The sequence below is a fragment of the Rana temporaria genome, chromosome 13, assembly GCF_905171775.1.
Source record: "Rana temporaria chromosome 13, aRanTem1.1, whole genome shotgun sequence".
Taxonomy (NCBI): Eukaryota; Metazoa; Chordata; class Amphibia; order Anura; family Ranidae; genus Rana; species Rana temporaria.
The window spans coordinates 57,024,028-57,037,259 of NC_053501.1; the positions used below are offsets into that span (position 1 = coordinate 57,024,028).

Consider the following 13,232-nt stretch of genomic DNA (forward strand, 5'->3'; position numbering starts at 1 on the left):
CATTTTTATAGCACTGATCGCTATAAAAATGCCAATGGTCCCAAAAATGTGTCAAAAATGTCCGAAGTGTCCGCCATAATGTCGCAATACCGAAAAAAAAATCGCTGATCGCCGCCATTACTAGTAAAAAAAAATATTAATAAAAATGCCATAAAAATACCCCCTATTTTGTAAACGCTATAACTTTTGCGCAAACCAATCAATAAACGCTTATTGCGATTTTTTTTTACGAAAAATATGTAGAAGAATACGTATCGGCCTAAACTGAGGAAAAAAAATGTTTTTTTATATATTTTTGGGGGATATTTATTACAGCAAAAAGTAAAAAATATTCATTTTTTTCAAAATTGTCGTTCTATTTTTGTTTATAGCGCAAAAAATAAAAAACGCAGAGGTGATCAAATACCACCAAAAGAAAGCTCTATTTGTGGGAAAAAAAGGACGCCAATTTTGTTTGGGAGCCACGTCGCACGACCGCGCAATTGTCTGTTAAAGCGACGCAGTCCCGAATCGCAAAAAGTACTCTGGTCTTTGGGCAGCAATATGGTCCGGGGGGTAAGTGGTTAAGCACATTTGCCACTCTGAGTGCTCCCAGACTTATCTCTTGCCCCCAGACTTATTTATATTCTTTTCTCGCAGTTGAACAATCCCAAAATCCCACATAGCCACACTTCATTTTCTTAGTGGGAACAAGACCTCAAAAGTACTAAATACAAGGAAGACTGGTCACAAATCTGGTCCACGATAGCTTTCCACTCCATCAGTATATTCACAGTGGTATCGGCCTTTAAAACAGTCTTGACGTAATATGTGGTCCCTCCTTGTTTGGCACACACCTACCCGTCCTCCAGCACCTGCTTTCGAGGCTGCCCAGTTCCAGGGGAAATTCTCCACATGCCCTATGCTCTAGGTTTTGAACAAGTTCCTAAACGCTTACAATCATTGCTGCTTTGTCCCTGTCTTAGAGACCCATGGTATGTCCTGATACACTTGAAACCTCACGAGGTCTCAATCATGACTGCTACATAGATTTCAATTTCATCACTGAAAAGCTCACCGGTATTCTGCTAGACACTGAGGTCCTAAGACTTTTTTTTTTCTCTTCCTGTTCTATTTTTTTCTCTTCCTGTTCTACTTTTTTTCGCTTTCTATTCTTTTCGGCTCTCCTCCTGTGGAGGCCCCTATTCACATATTTCTCCGTTTTCTGCAAGACCAACCCAACAACCCTATTAAACCTGTGAACGTATTGTACTTCATTATTGGCAACCGGCTAAACCATGTCTGTATTATTACCATATACTTCGGTAAACTTATTGTTTTGTGCTTCAGTTGTGCTTTTTTTAAGTGATGTTGGATGGGTACTGTTTTGGTACTCGCTGATATATTGATCTTGCTAATATACCTGTATGAGGTTATGCTCTATATTCGTTTAAAATCTTTGGATAACTTTTATTAAAGAGCGTTTCCCTATAAGGCAAAAATTGCTATATTTTAATGGCATTACAAAGAATAAACACACACCAATAAAATTTGACCAAGAACCCTTCTATGTTCTATATACATAGGGAATCGATGGTTACTTTTGTCTGTCTTCGAGAACAGACGATGGGTAAAGACTTTACCATATTGCTAAACTGCAAACCAATCTATTCTTTGCCTTTTAGTTTTTAGTTTTTAGTTTTAAATAGAGAAGAAGATTGCATCTGGTTTGTGTGCTCAAGTGATGATTTCAAGAATGTTTACCATTTTTTTGTGAAATTTTTCTAGATATGTCATGGCTTTAAATTTAATTACATTTTTTGTTTGTTTTTTATTAGCCAAAGAAGAACATAAAATAGAAGATGGTAATCTAAATAAAGCCAAAAACAGGTACAGAGTCCATTTCTCAGACATTTTTCCTTGTCAAAGAGGTTTGATTGCACAATAGAATGAGTATAGTTTTTACATGTACAAGGATATATAGACAAGCTTTTTGTTAAACAATAATAATTATATATGTCGGTAACATAGTATGTTTTGGTTTGTGTTAAATTTCATCACACATATATAATTAACTGTTCTATGTTATTTTATCATGTTAGTATGAATATTATAATTTATTAATACCCAACAAAAGTTATCCTATGAGAATTTGTACATGTTTTAGGTCTATTCTCAAACATTTTTCATAAGTGGAAAAGTTTGCGCACCTGTAAGCGTACTAAGAAAGCTACCATTGATATTAAGAGTTTCTTTATATACTTAGAAAAAATCTAAAATGGTAAAGATGTATGCTGACAGAATGATGGTGTATCTATAGCATCCACAAATGCTGCCTAAATCTATGCAATGAAGAGCTAGTGCTCAGATAGGCCTCTCAAGAGTTATTTACATTGCTTCTCAAGACCTACCAAGTACTACTTTCTCTGTTCTTTTGTATAAGCATATTATTATTGGTTACCTGTGTGAATATAAGGATTGTTTAGTGACAGAGGTTATTGCAGGCTATTGATAATTTAGTTAAAATTCCCTAAATAGCTTAATTTACCTTAGTTCAGTCCTCCTTCACTTACCTCATCCTCATCCTTCGATTTTGCTTTTAAATGTCCTTATTTCTTCTGAGAAATCCTTACTTCCTGTTCTTCTGTCTGTAACTCCACACAGTAATGCAAGGCTTTCTCCCTGGTGTGGAGAAAGCCTCTTGAGGGGGCGAGCAGGAGTGTCAGGACACTCTCTACTTTGCAGATAGAGAAAAGAGCTGTGTGTTAGTGGGCGTCCTGCTCGCCCCCTCAAGAGGTTTTCTCCACACCAGGGAGAAAGCCTTGCATTACTGTGTGGAGTTACAGACAGAAAACAGGAAGTGAGGGTTTCTCAGAAGAAATAAGGACATTTAAAAGCAAAATCGAAGGATGAGGTATATGATGGAGGACTGCACTAAGGTAAAGGAAGCTATTTAGGGAAAAAAAATTACCTTTACAACCCCTTTAAGTGGATTTTGCCCTATACATGGAAATCATTTTAGGAACCATTCAGATATTGGTTGAAAAAACTTGCCATATTGTTTCAATTAGCATTAATCGGAGAGTGGAAATGTTATGTAAATATTTATAATTTACCCAATGAACAGTTGTGATTTAAAAAAAAAAACATGACTTTCTGTGATGCTGATCATGTTCCCCAGTATGCAGAGACTGTCAGGTTGTGGAGGTTTTGCATGAATGTGTCCTACAGTGAGTCACTAATAACTCATATTTTTGGGGGATTGATAAGAGGATGAGGTGGAGGGGAACATATCCTCACCCCGGGGGATCTTGTTTGCTGACAACTTCTCCTCCTGCTTACAGCTTTGAAGAAACAGTAGGATACTTTGGAGCTAAGCCAAAATCTGGCGAAAAGGAAATCGGCCCCAATTCCTTCTTCGTGGTGTGGTATGAATTCTGCAGCGACTTCAAGGGCATATGGAAACGAGAGAGCAAAGTCCTCTCCACAGAAAGGTACGTTTCCAATCAAGGCCCTTCCTTGCATTACACAGCATCTGGGCCGCCCAAATTACACTCACTCATTCTGCAGGCGCCTTTGTTTTCTTTTTGGATCAAATGGACATCAAGGGAAGGTGATTTACCCCCCCAGGGCTCCAGAGGGAACCCGCCAGCGGCCGGCTGTCCTCATGAAAAGATAAACACGCCAGATCCGATAAGTTACACTTTTCTTTACCGCTTCCAATTACTTGCTAGTAAAATGAAAGGAGACCTTTGCTAATTTGGAACAGATTCCACTGCCTTTTCGGCTGCTTTTCCCCTCTTATCTTTTTTTTTTCCCCTTTTTCTTTTTTTTTTCTTTTCTCAGGTCTGGTCTGACTTACTTAAAATAAACTGATCTTGGCTACAGCAGCTAAAAAGTGCAACTTTTGTGTCTTTAGGGGCAGACCTGTACAGGATGTTTTGTGACTTAGCAGTAGCAGGTCAGATCTAAACATGTTATGGTCACTTCTGGGATTTGCAATCTTGTGATTCTTAACTGTGTAGCTCTATGATTTAGCTGTGCATAGATTTGGAAATGCAGTTGTCCATGAATGAGTCTAGCACCCTCAGGGTGAGCTTTTGAAATCGTTAGAGGCTCACATTGGCCTGTCAAGGAGTAGCATTAGCAGTTGGGGTATGTTTTATAACCTGTCTGTGCAACTCTCATTGTGATGGTGGCCAAGCAGAAGAGTCAGGACCTGCTCAATGCTGCTAAATGCAGCATCTATCATCTTTTGTCTATGGGTACCTTTTAGAGCATTATCCTAAGATCAGTATACAGTCGTATGCAAAAGTTTAGGAACCCCTGACAATTTCCAAGATTATCATTAATAAATATATGGGTGTTTGGATCAGCAATTTCATTTTGATCTATCAAATAACTAAAGGACACAGTGATATTTCAGTAGTAAAATTAGGTTTATTGGATTAACAGAAAATGCGCAATATGCATCAAAACGAAATTAGACAGGTGCATTAATGTGGGCACCCTTGTCATTTTGTTGATTTGAATACCTGTAACTACTTAGCACGGATTAATTGGAACACACAATTGGTTTTGTGAGCTCATTAAGCCTTGAACTTCATAAACAGGTGCATCCAATCATGAGAAAAGGTATTTAAGGTGGCCAATTGCAAGTTGTTGTGATCTTTGACTCTCCTCTGAAGAGTGGCAACATAGGGGCATCAAAACAACTCTCAAATGACCTGAAAACAAAGGTTGTTCTACATTATGGTTTAGGGGAAGGTTACAAAAAGTTATGGCAGAGATATAAGGGGTCAGTGTCCACTGTGAGGAACATAGTGAGGAAATGGAAGACCACAGGCACAGTACTTGTCAAGGCCAGAAGTGGCAGGACACATAAAATTTTGGAGAGGCAAAGGCGAAGGATCGTGAGAACGGTCAAAAACAGCCCACGGACCACCTCCGAAGACCTACAACATCAACTTGCTGCAGGTGGTGTCACTGTGCATCCTTCAACAATTCCACGCACTTTGCACAGGGAGAAGCTGTATGGTAAAATTTGGTGGAGGTTCCATCATGTGTGGCCAGTGCCGGTACTGGGAATCATTTCATTTTGGCAATAACGTGGAGTGGGCAGATTTATACCAGTCACAGGCTGTGTCACACCCCTCCAGCCTGTCTTAACATGGAGGTGAAGCCTCCATCAATCAAGATGTAATATCCCACCCCATTGTGTTTTTATCAGGTTAGTAGAGGAGGAGGGAGGGAGTGGGCTGTCATTTACCAATGTGTATACGCCCACATGCTGTAGTCACTTGGGCTGCTCAGTAATGGGGAGGAAATTCTCAGGGTAGAAAATACACTGAACAATGAGCATGTGCAGTAGCTGCCAACACTGCTCTACGAAATCCCCAACAGCATAGGGGACATGGACAGGAAGGGGAGATCGAGAACAGCAGGATCAACCAGGTTTTTTGCAGAATACAGAAAACAAATCCCATAGTGACTGAGTGAATATGAACAGCATGTAATACAGCATTTATAGACCAACAGGATTTCGTCTGGTGCAACAAATGTTGGACTTTAAAAGCACACGCAAGACTGTATGTATATGATAAAAATCATGTTTATTACAAAAACATTAATAACACAAATTGCAAGAAACAAAGGCCATAAACCTTTTTAGAAGGGCCTGGTGTGTACTCCATAAGAGGATAAGGAACTGGAAAACCTTTACATCAATTGCATAAATTAAACCAAACAGTAATGCAATTAGGGCTGCAACTAACGATTATTTTCATAATCGATTAGTTGGCCGATTTATTGTTTCGATTAATCGGATAATAGCCTAAAAAAAAAAATTGCATTTTCAATTTTTTTGGGGCCAATTTGTTGTTGGGCAGATTATAAAACACAAATTGCTGCAAAAACACATTACATGCTTTTCTGCAGCTTCTCCATTGAAGTATATTGAACCAAAAAAAACAAAATAGCAAAGTTTTGCGTTAAAAGTCCTTGCCCTTTCCAAATACGCAGCAGCTGCAAAAAAATCATGGATGTGAACGTGTCCCATAGGAAAACATGTAAATGAACTGTAGTGTGTTTCTGCAAAAAGCACCAAAACACAGAGGTGTGACCCCAGCCTGAGATGTTTAGTAACATAATGGGGTTAAAAAAACAAAAATAAGTACAAAAAGAGCAAATAATCGCTACTGTAAGGGGTTAGTTTTTTTACTGTGCGACAGTGAAAGTAATATTTACAGTAGCGATTTGCTTTTTTGTACTATAAAGGGCTAAGTTTTAGTTTTTTTAACCCCATTATGTTACTGGCCGATTAATCGATTATGAAAATTGTAATCGATTAATTTCATAATCGATTAGTTGTCGATTACTCGATTAGTTGTTTCGGCCCTAAATGCAATACACGTGTGCTTGTCCAAATCAAGAAGGTCAGATACAGCATTTATTCACAGTTACCTTCTGGCCCCCAGTCTGATTGGACAGTAAAGGAAAAGTAGCTCGCTAATGCGCAGTTACCTCCACCTATCAGCACAAACATAATGCAACACTCCAGTTTAGTTTGTACTGCTGCCTCTGACTCTCCCTTTCCCAGTTCAGGTTCTATAGAGGAATTTATACCAAATTTAGATTCTTAAACTAGTGCCTATTTAAAATATACCTAATATTTGTATTAATAAATAGCCACAGTAAGTGTAAGGGTTTACATGGCTTGTATTGCTGTCCATGTTTCTCATTTTTTTTCTTATTGGCATATTTTTTGTGATAAATCTGAATGTTCAGCAGTGTGAGGCTTTTGTGGCATTTAACTTACTGAGTTGAGTAAATCAGGAGATTTCAATGGTGTAATGCAGAGTGGCTAGAAAAGGGCAGTCATTGGTTTAGACTACAATACACAGTGGGAGATTTACTAAAACTGGAGCACTCGAATCTGGTGCAGCTGTGCATGGTAGCCAATCTGCTTCTAACTTTAGCTTGCTCAATTTAAACTTTGACAAAAAAAAAAACTGGAAGCTGATTGGTTTCTTTGCACAGATGCACCAGATATTGTGCACTCCAGGTTTAGTAAATCAATCTGTGTCTCTCTCAAAGAACGTGTAAAGGCCCAGCTGAGCCGTAGGAAATGTCCCACAAGTGCTATCCTGTGTCGCAGCAGCATTTACAGATTTTGAAAACCACACTTTACTCAAATATAAGTTGTGAAAATGAGAATTTGTTAGCCAATATGCATAAACACTGCAAAGATATATTCGAAAGGAACAGCAGTTTCTTTATGCAGACAAGTAATTTAGAGCATTTAAAAGCATGAGTATAGACCACCATAGATGCAGACAATGGGGGAGATTTACTAAAACTGGAGCACTCAGAATCTGATGCAGCTGTGCATTGTAGCCAATCCGCTAACTTCAGCTTGTTCAATTATATTTTAACAAAACCTGGAAACTGATTGGTTTCTATGCAGAGCTGCACCAGACTTTGCACCATGACGTTTTAGTAAATAACCCCCAATGTGTCTCTTTAACTACAGATGACTGCTTTATAGCTTGTTGTGACAGTTGGCATTATCCTTCAGTTTCTCTGCTAGCCACACAACTCATGGCATAAATCTTTAGGAGCTCACTGGATACGTAGAGACCAACTGTTCTGTGCTGATTTATACATCTGTAGATGACAATTTAGTGACCTAGCTTATCATACTTTTTATTAAATAACTCTTTCCCGAGTTGCTAAAATGAAGAGCTTCTCCTCCTATCTGATCCTTGAATCAAGCCATAACAATTAATCTGCTGGATTACTTTTTTAAATATGTTCGGACGAAAAACGTAATGCGACAAAAATCACAATTGCAAACACTACAGTGCATATTGATTGCGAGTGTTAGCTAGGTGAGAATTGTCATTTTAGCACATTGATGTGTTTTCAAGCAGCATCAGGCAACTAGCAGAATTTCAGACTTCGGAGTCTGTACTCGATTTGTAGGTGCATTATACAGAAAAAGAATTGCAGTGTTATTTTAGGATCATAGAAGCAGTCTCAAAATAGGGGACATGGCAAACCTTATACAAGCTGCAGGTTGTGATTAAGACAAGTATTGATAGGCAAGATGCTGAATGGCACTAAGGTAAAAATGACTACCAGAATGAAAATCTTGTATCTGTTGGGCTTTTGTGACAATTCGCTAAAGTCTCGATTTATTTCCCCTTGCCGGCTATTGTATTCAGGCACCTGCAACTACCTGAATACAGTGGTGCTACCAAACCGTGACTACATCTGATTGGATGCAGTTACTGTTCACCTGATAATTTTCCACTCTCAGGTGATTTTTAATTACTGTACATTTTCTATAGTCAGGTGATGCTTGCAGAGAGGCCCATGGCTTATGTTTCCACCAGTTAAGCATCAATTAGTAGAAATTCAAGTAGTCTATAGGGGCCTAAAAGTGGTTCTAAAGTCAAAGGGTGTTTACCTTAATGCATTCTCTGAATTCAGGTAAAAAAAAAAAGCTGTTCCTTAAACTTTCCAACACTGAGCCTTCTCTTGATCCAGCACTGTGCCTGTTTGCTGCAGCGCTGGTCTCTCTTCCCCATCTCACAGGACATATTGGGAGCCTTTAGCTCCTGCTGTGGTCGGTAAAATCTTGAGGCGGTAGCAGGGGGCATTGCCGAGACGTGCACGTGTGCCCCTATAGCAAGTGGCTTACTATGGGTGCACACACAGAAGAGGTGGTGCAGACAGTGCTGGCTGGTAACTCCAGAAGAGAAGGTAAGGGACCGCTCTGCGCAATACCATTACACAGAGCAGGCAATTATAAACCTCTTGGTGTTTAGAACCATTTTAATGGAAGTTCTATAGCGGGGTGGGCGCCATGTCCTGAGAATATTTAGGTTTGATGGTTGCTCTACAAAATTGTACAATAGCCAAATAATATCAAACCATTTTATAGGATATGTGCTTTGGTGGAAACATTTGAATCCCTGTCACTTGAACTGCTGAAGTTTCTGAAACGTGCACCAGTTAATTTGTCCAAAATAACCATCATTGGTGTCAGTGGGAGTAAAATGGTGCATATTCTTGGTATTGGTAGTATAAAATAAGTCCCATCACTGGGGTCAGTGAGGGGAAAATATTGAGAGGATTGGTAACTCTTAGCCTGGGGGAAAATGGGACCAAATGGAGAACTATCGCACAGCATACAGAAAAAAAGTGTTGTGGAATAAGGGGTGTGCGGCCATGAATATAGAATGAGGCAGTGTGGGGAAAAAGGAAAGTACAACCCAGCATGCAGAATGAAGCGGCAGCAATGGGTTAAACACCTTTACTGTAGCTTCTTCTAACCCTTTCCAAAAAAATGTTCAATACACAACCATGTAGAACACTTTCATAAACAAAGCAGTATATAGAAACGTAACAATTTGCTGCATTTTTTTTTTTTTTTTTTTTTACGCAATTGCTAGTAAATGGAAGCTATAAGATGAGGTCCTCTACCCGTCGGTCTCGGGCCGGTGACTGGCCAACCCCCGAAATCTAGACGGGAGCGGGGGTGACATTTACTGGAACCAATTTTCCTCCTGCAGCAGCTGAAAGACTGCTTCTCCTCCTCTCCCTCACGCCAGCATTCAGCTGCCACAGGAGGAAATTACAGGGAATTGGTTCCTGTAAATGCTGCCCCTCATGTCCAGATTTCTTTTCTTTCTGCTGTCTGGCTTCCCCCTCCCCACAGCGCTGCTGGCTTCCCGTCCTCTCCCACTGGCTCCTGCGAGGGACTGTCAGGATGTCATTTACCGGCCCCTTCCTTTTCTGAATCAACACAAAGTGAAAATGGGTACCAATCACTTTGTACATTCATAACTGAAGCATAGTAAACATTGTTTGAATAGCTTCTGGACTGCAGAATTCAAGCCTGGGATCAGAGATTATTAGAAAAAAGTTCCATACAGAGAGCACTATATATGTCCTTTCATTGTATGTTCCTTGTCCATCTGGAGTTTTGGCATAATATTTTAAGGAGATTGGGATCATCTGACCCATGCCTTATACAGCCGCTGGTTGTGTTACCACCAACTGATGTGGAATCCAAGTATATTGACCCTTTATGGGAAGGCGTGTTTGACCCACCTGTTTAATCAGGGGTCCACGTAGTGATACCAGTGGTGGAAGCTCTGCACGTTGTCACCTGAATATATTAATCACGAGTGGACACTCTTTGTGGGAACCTTTTATGAACAGTCTATGAATTTTATGAGTTTATTTGCTCCAGATCTAATGTTTAGCGTTTTACTAATTATGATAATATATTACAAAAATGGACTCTACTTTCAACTGTATACAATCCATCACTGTTACATGTTGGGTATTAGATGTATGCCTGTAACAGTCAATGAATAGTATTTATCAGTTTTTTAATTGCGGTTATTAACCACTTAAGGACCGGACCAATATGCTGCTACATGACCCAAGGGGTTTTTACAATTCGGCACTGCGTCGCTTTAACAGACAATTGCGCGGTCGTGCGACGTGGTTTCCAAACAAAATTGGCGTCCTTTTTTCCCCGCAAATAGAGCTTTCTTTTGGTGGTATTTGATCACCTGTGCGTTTTTTTTTATTTTTTGCGCTATAAACCAAAATAGAGCCACAATTTTGAAAAAAATGCAATATTTTTTACTTTTTGCTATAATAAATATCCCCCAAAAACATATATAAACATTTTTTTTTCCTCAGTTTAGGCCGATACGTATTCTTCTACCTATTTTTGGTAAGAAAAATCGCAATAAGCATTTATCGGTTGGTTTGCGCAAAATTTATAGCGTTTACAAAATAGGGGATAGTTTTATTGCATTTTTATTAAAAATAATTTTTTTACTACTAATGGCGGCGATCAGCAATTTTTTTCGTGACTGCGACATTATGTTCAATACACAACCATGTAGAACACTTTCATAAACAAAGCAGTATATAGAAACGTAACAATTTGCTGCATTTTTTTTTTATTTTTTTACGCAATTGCTAGTAAATGGAAGCTATAAGATGAGGTCCTCTACCCGTCGGTCTCGGGCCAGTGACTGGCCAACCCCCGAAATCTAGACGGGACCGGGGGTGACATTTACTGTATTCTTCTACCTATTTTTGGTAAGAAAAATCGCAATAAGCGTTTATCGGTTGGTTTGCGCAAAATTTATAGCGTTTACAAAATAGGGGATAGTTTTATTGCATTTTTATTAAAAATCATTTTTTTACTACTAATGGCGGCGATCAGCGTTTTTTTTCGTGACTGCGACATTATGGCGGACACTTCGGACAATTTTGACACATTTTTGGGACCATTGTAATTTTCACAGCAAAAAATGCATTTAAATTGCATTCTTTATTGTGAACATGACAGTTGCAGTTTGGGAGTTAACCACAGGGGGCGCTGTAGGATTTAGTGTTCACCTAGTGTGTGTTTACAACTGTAGGGGGGTGTGGCTGTAGGAATGATGTCATCGATCGAGTCTCCCTATATAAGGGATCACTCGATCGATGCAGCGCCATAGTGAAGCACGGGGAAGCCGTGTTTACATACGGCTCTCCCCATTCTTCAGCTCCGAGGAGCGATCGCGACGGAGCGGCTATAAACAAATAGCTGCGCCGTCGTCCCGGATCGCTCCCCAAGGGAACCCGACCGCCGCATGCATCGGGGGGGGGTCCCGATCGGGCCCACGTCTAGACAGGCACATACAGGTACGTTGATGTGCCTGTCCGTGCCATTCTGCCGACGTATATCTACATGCGGCGGTCGGGAAGTGGTTAATAAAATATTTTCTATTTTTTATAATTTATGTTGTATTGACTATCTCTAGCACCTTTTTAAAATCCCATATCCTGTTCTTTTAATATTTTCTAATAGGGATGTTGGTGCTATAAATATATTTGTCCAATGGTATACTGATGACTGCCCACTATTCTTGAATAATTATGATAATATAGTATGGTAAAAAAGGCTTCTGCTTGCAGCTTTCCCTGCAGCCCCCCTCCCCTAAATACATACCTGAGCTCAATCTCAAAACCCAGTGATATGCACAGGAGCTGAGGCTCTCTTGGCTCCCTCCCTCATTGGCTCAGATGTATAAGTGGAAGCCATTGGCTCCTGCTGCTGTCAATCCCAGCCAGTGACAAGGGATTGGACTGAGCCCCACTCTGTGCATCTTTATAGACTCACAGAGCAGGGCTCGGGAGCGAGCATGAATTGAGTGCCACAGCAGCTTGCTATGGGGACAGTCAGCAGAGGAAGGCACCAGGAGCGCCAGCGGGGCACCCCAGAAGAGTAGGATCTGGGCTGCTCTGCGCAAACCCATTGCACAGAGCAGGTAAGCGTGAAATGTTTGTTATTTTACAAATCTTTATCACTTTAACAGGTAATGTGTTGATTGAGGCAGGATATTGCTAAATCCACATTAGGAACGACCCACTTCTTGAGAAATGCTGTCTCAAACAGGTATTGATCTGTAAAGCCTTTAGGAGGAGTGAACAGTTTATCAGATTTCCAGTCACCACAAGCTTATGGCCTCTTCAATTTCAAGTAAGAAAACATAGTTGCATTTTGGCCCATAGACTCGCGTATAACTGCCTCCCAGAAGTTTCCTCCCTGGATAAGGAAGAGTAGGAAGCCACACCTGAACGAGCTAAAGAGACTCAGATTGTAATGATCCCTTAGAACAGGGGTCTCAAACTCAAATTACCTGAGGGCCACAAGACAAGTTTTCATATGCCATGGGGGGCCGCATGCAAACTTTCAAACTTCAAAAACAACAGTACTGGTGTCAGCGAACACATTATTAACCCCCAGCACTGGTGTCAGCGAGCGCATTATTACCACCAGCACTGGTGTAAGTCGGGGTTTGACAAATTTGCTTGGAATCTAGGAGCCAGCTAAAAAAGTTAGGAGCCAGAAAATGCACCCCGTCCCGACGAGCTTGCGCGCAGAAGCGAACACATACGCGAGCAGCGCCCGCATATGTAAACGGTGTTCAAACCACACATGTGAGGTATCGCCGCGATTGGTAGAGCGAGAGCAATAATTCTAGCACTAGACCTCCTCTGTAACTTAAAACATGCAACCTGTAGATTTTTTTAAACGTCGCCTATGAAGATTTTAAAGGGTAAAAAAGTTTGTCGGCATTCCACAAGCGGACGCAATTATGAAGCGTGACATGTTGGGTATGAATTTACTCGGCGTAACATTATCTTTCATAATTTAAAAAAAAATGGGGATA

At 40.2% G+C, this 13,232-nt stretch overlaps 1 protein-coding gene across 4 annotated transcripts in view; it reads left to right on the forward strand.

Annotated features, from left to right (window-relative positions):
- Positions 1 to 13,232, forward strand: part of FMN1 (formin 1) — a 354,391-nt gene that overhangs the window by 334,196 nt on the left and 6,963 nt on the right. For all 4 annotated transcript variants that reach the window (XM_040333461.1, XM_040333460.1, XM_040333463.1 and 1 more), the window contains 2 exons: positions 1,818 to 1,869; positions 3,324 to 3,473. In XM_040333461.1, coding sequence (XP_040189395.1) covers positions 1,818 to 1,869; positions 3,324 to 3,473 — 202 coding nt within the window. The remainder of the gene's footprint in view (positions 1 to 1,817; positions 1,870 to 3,323; positions 3,474 to 13,232) is intronic.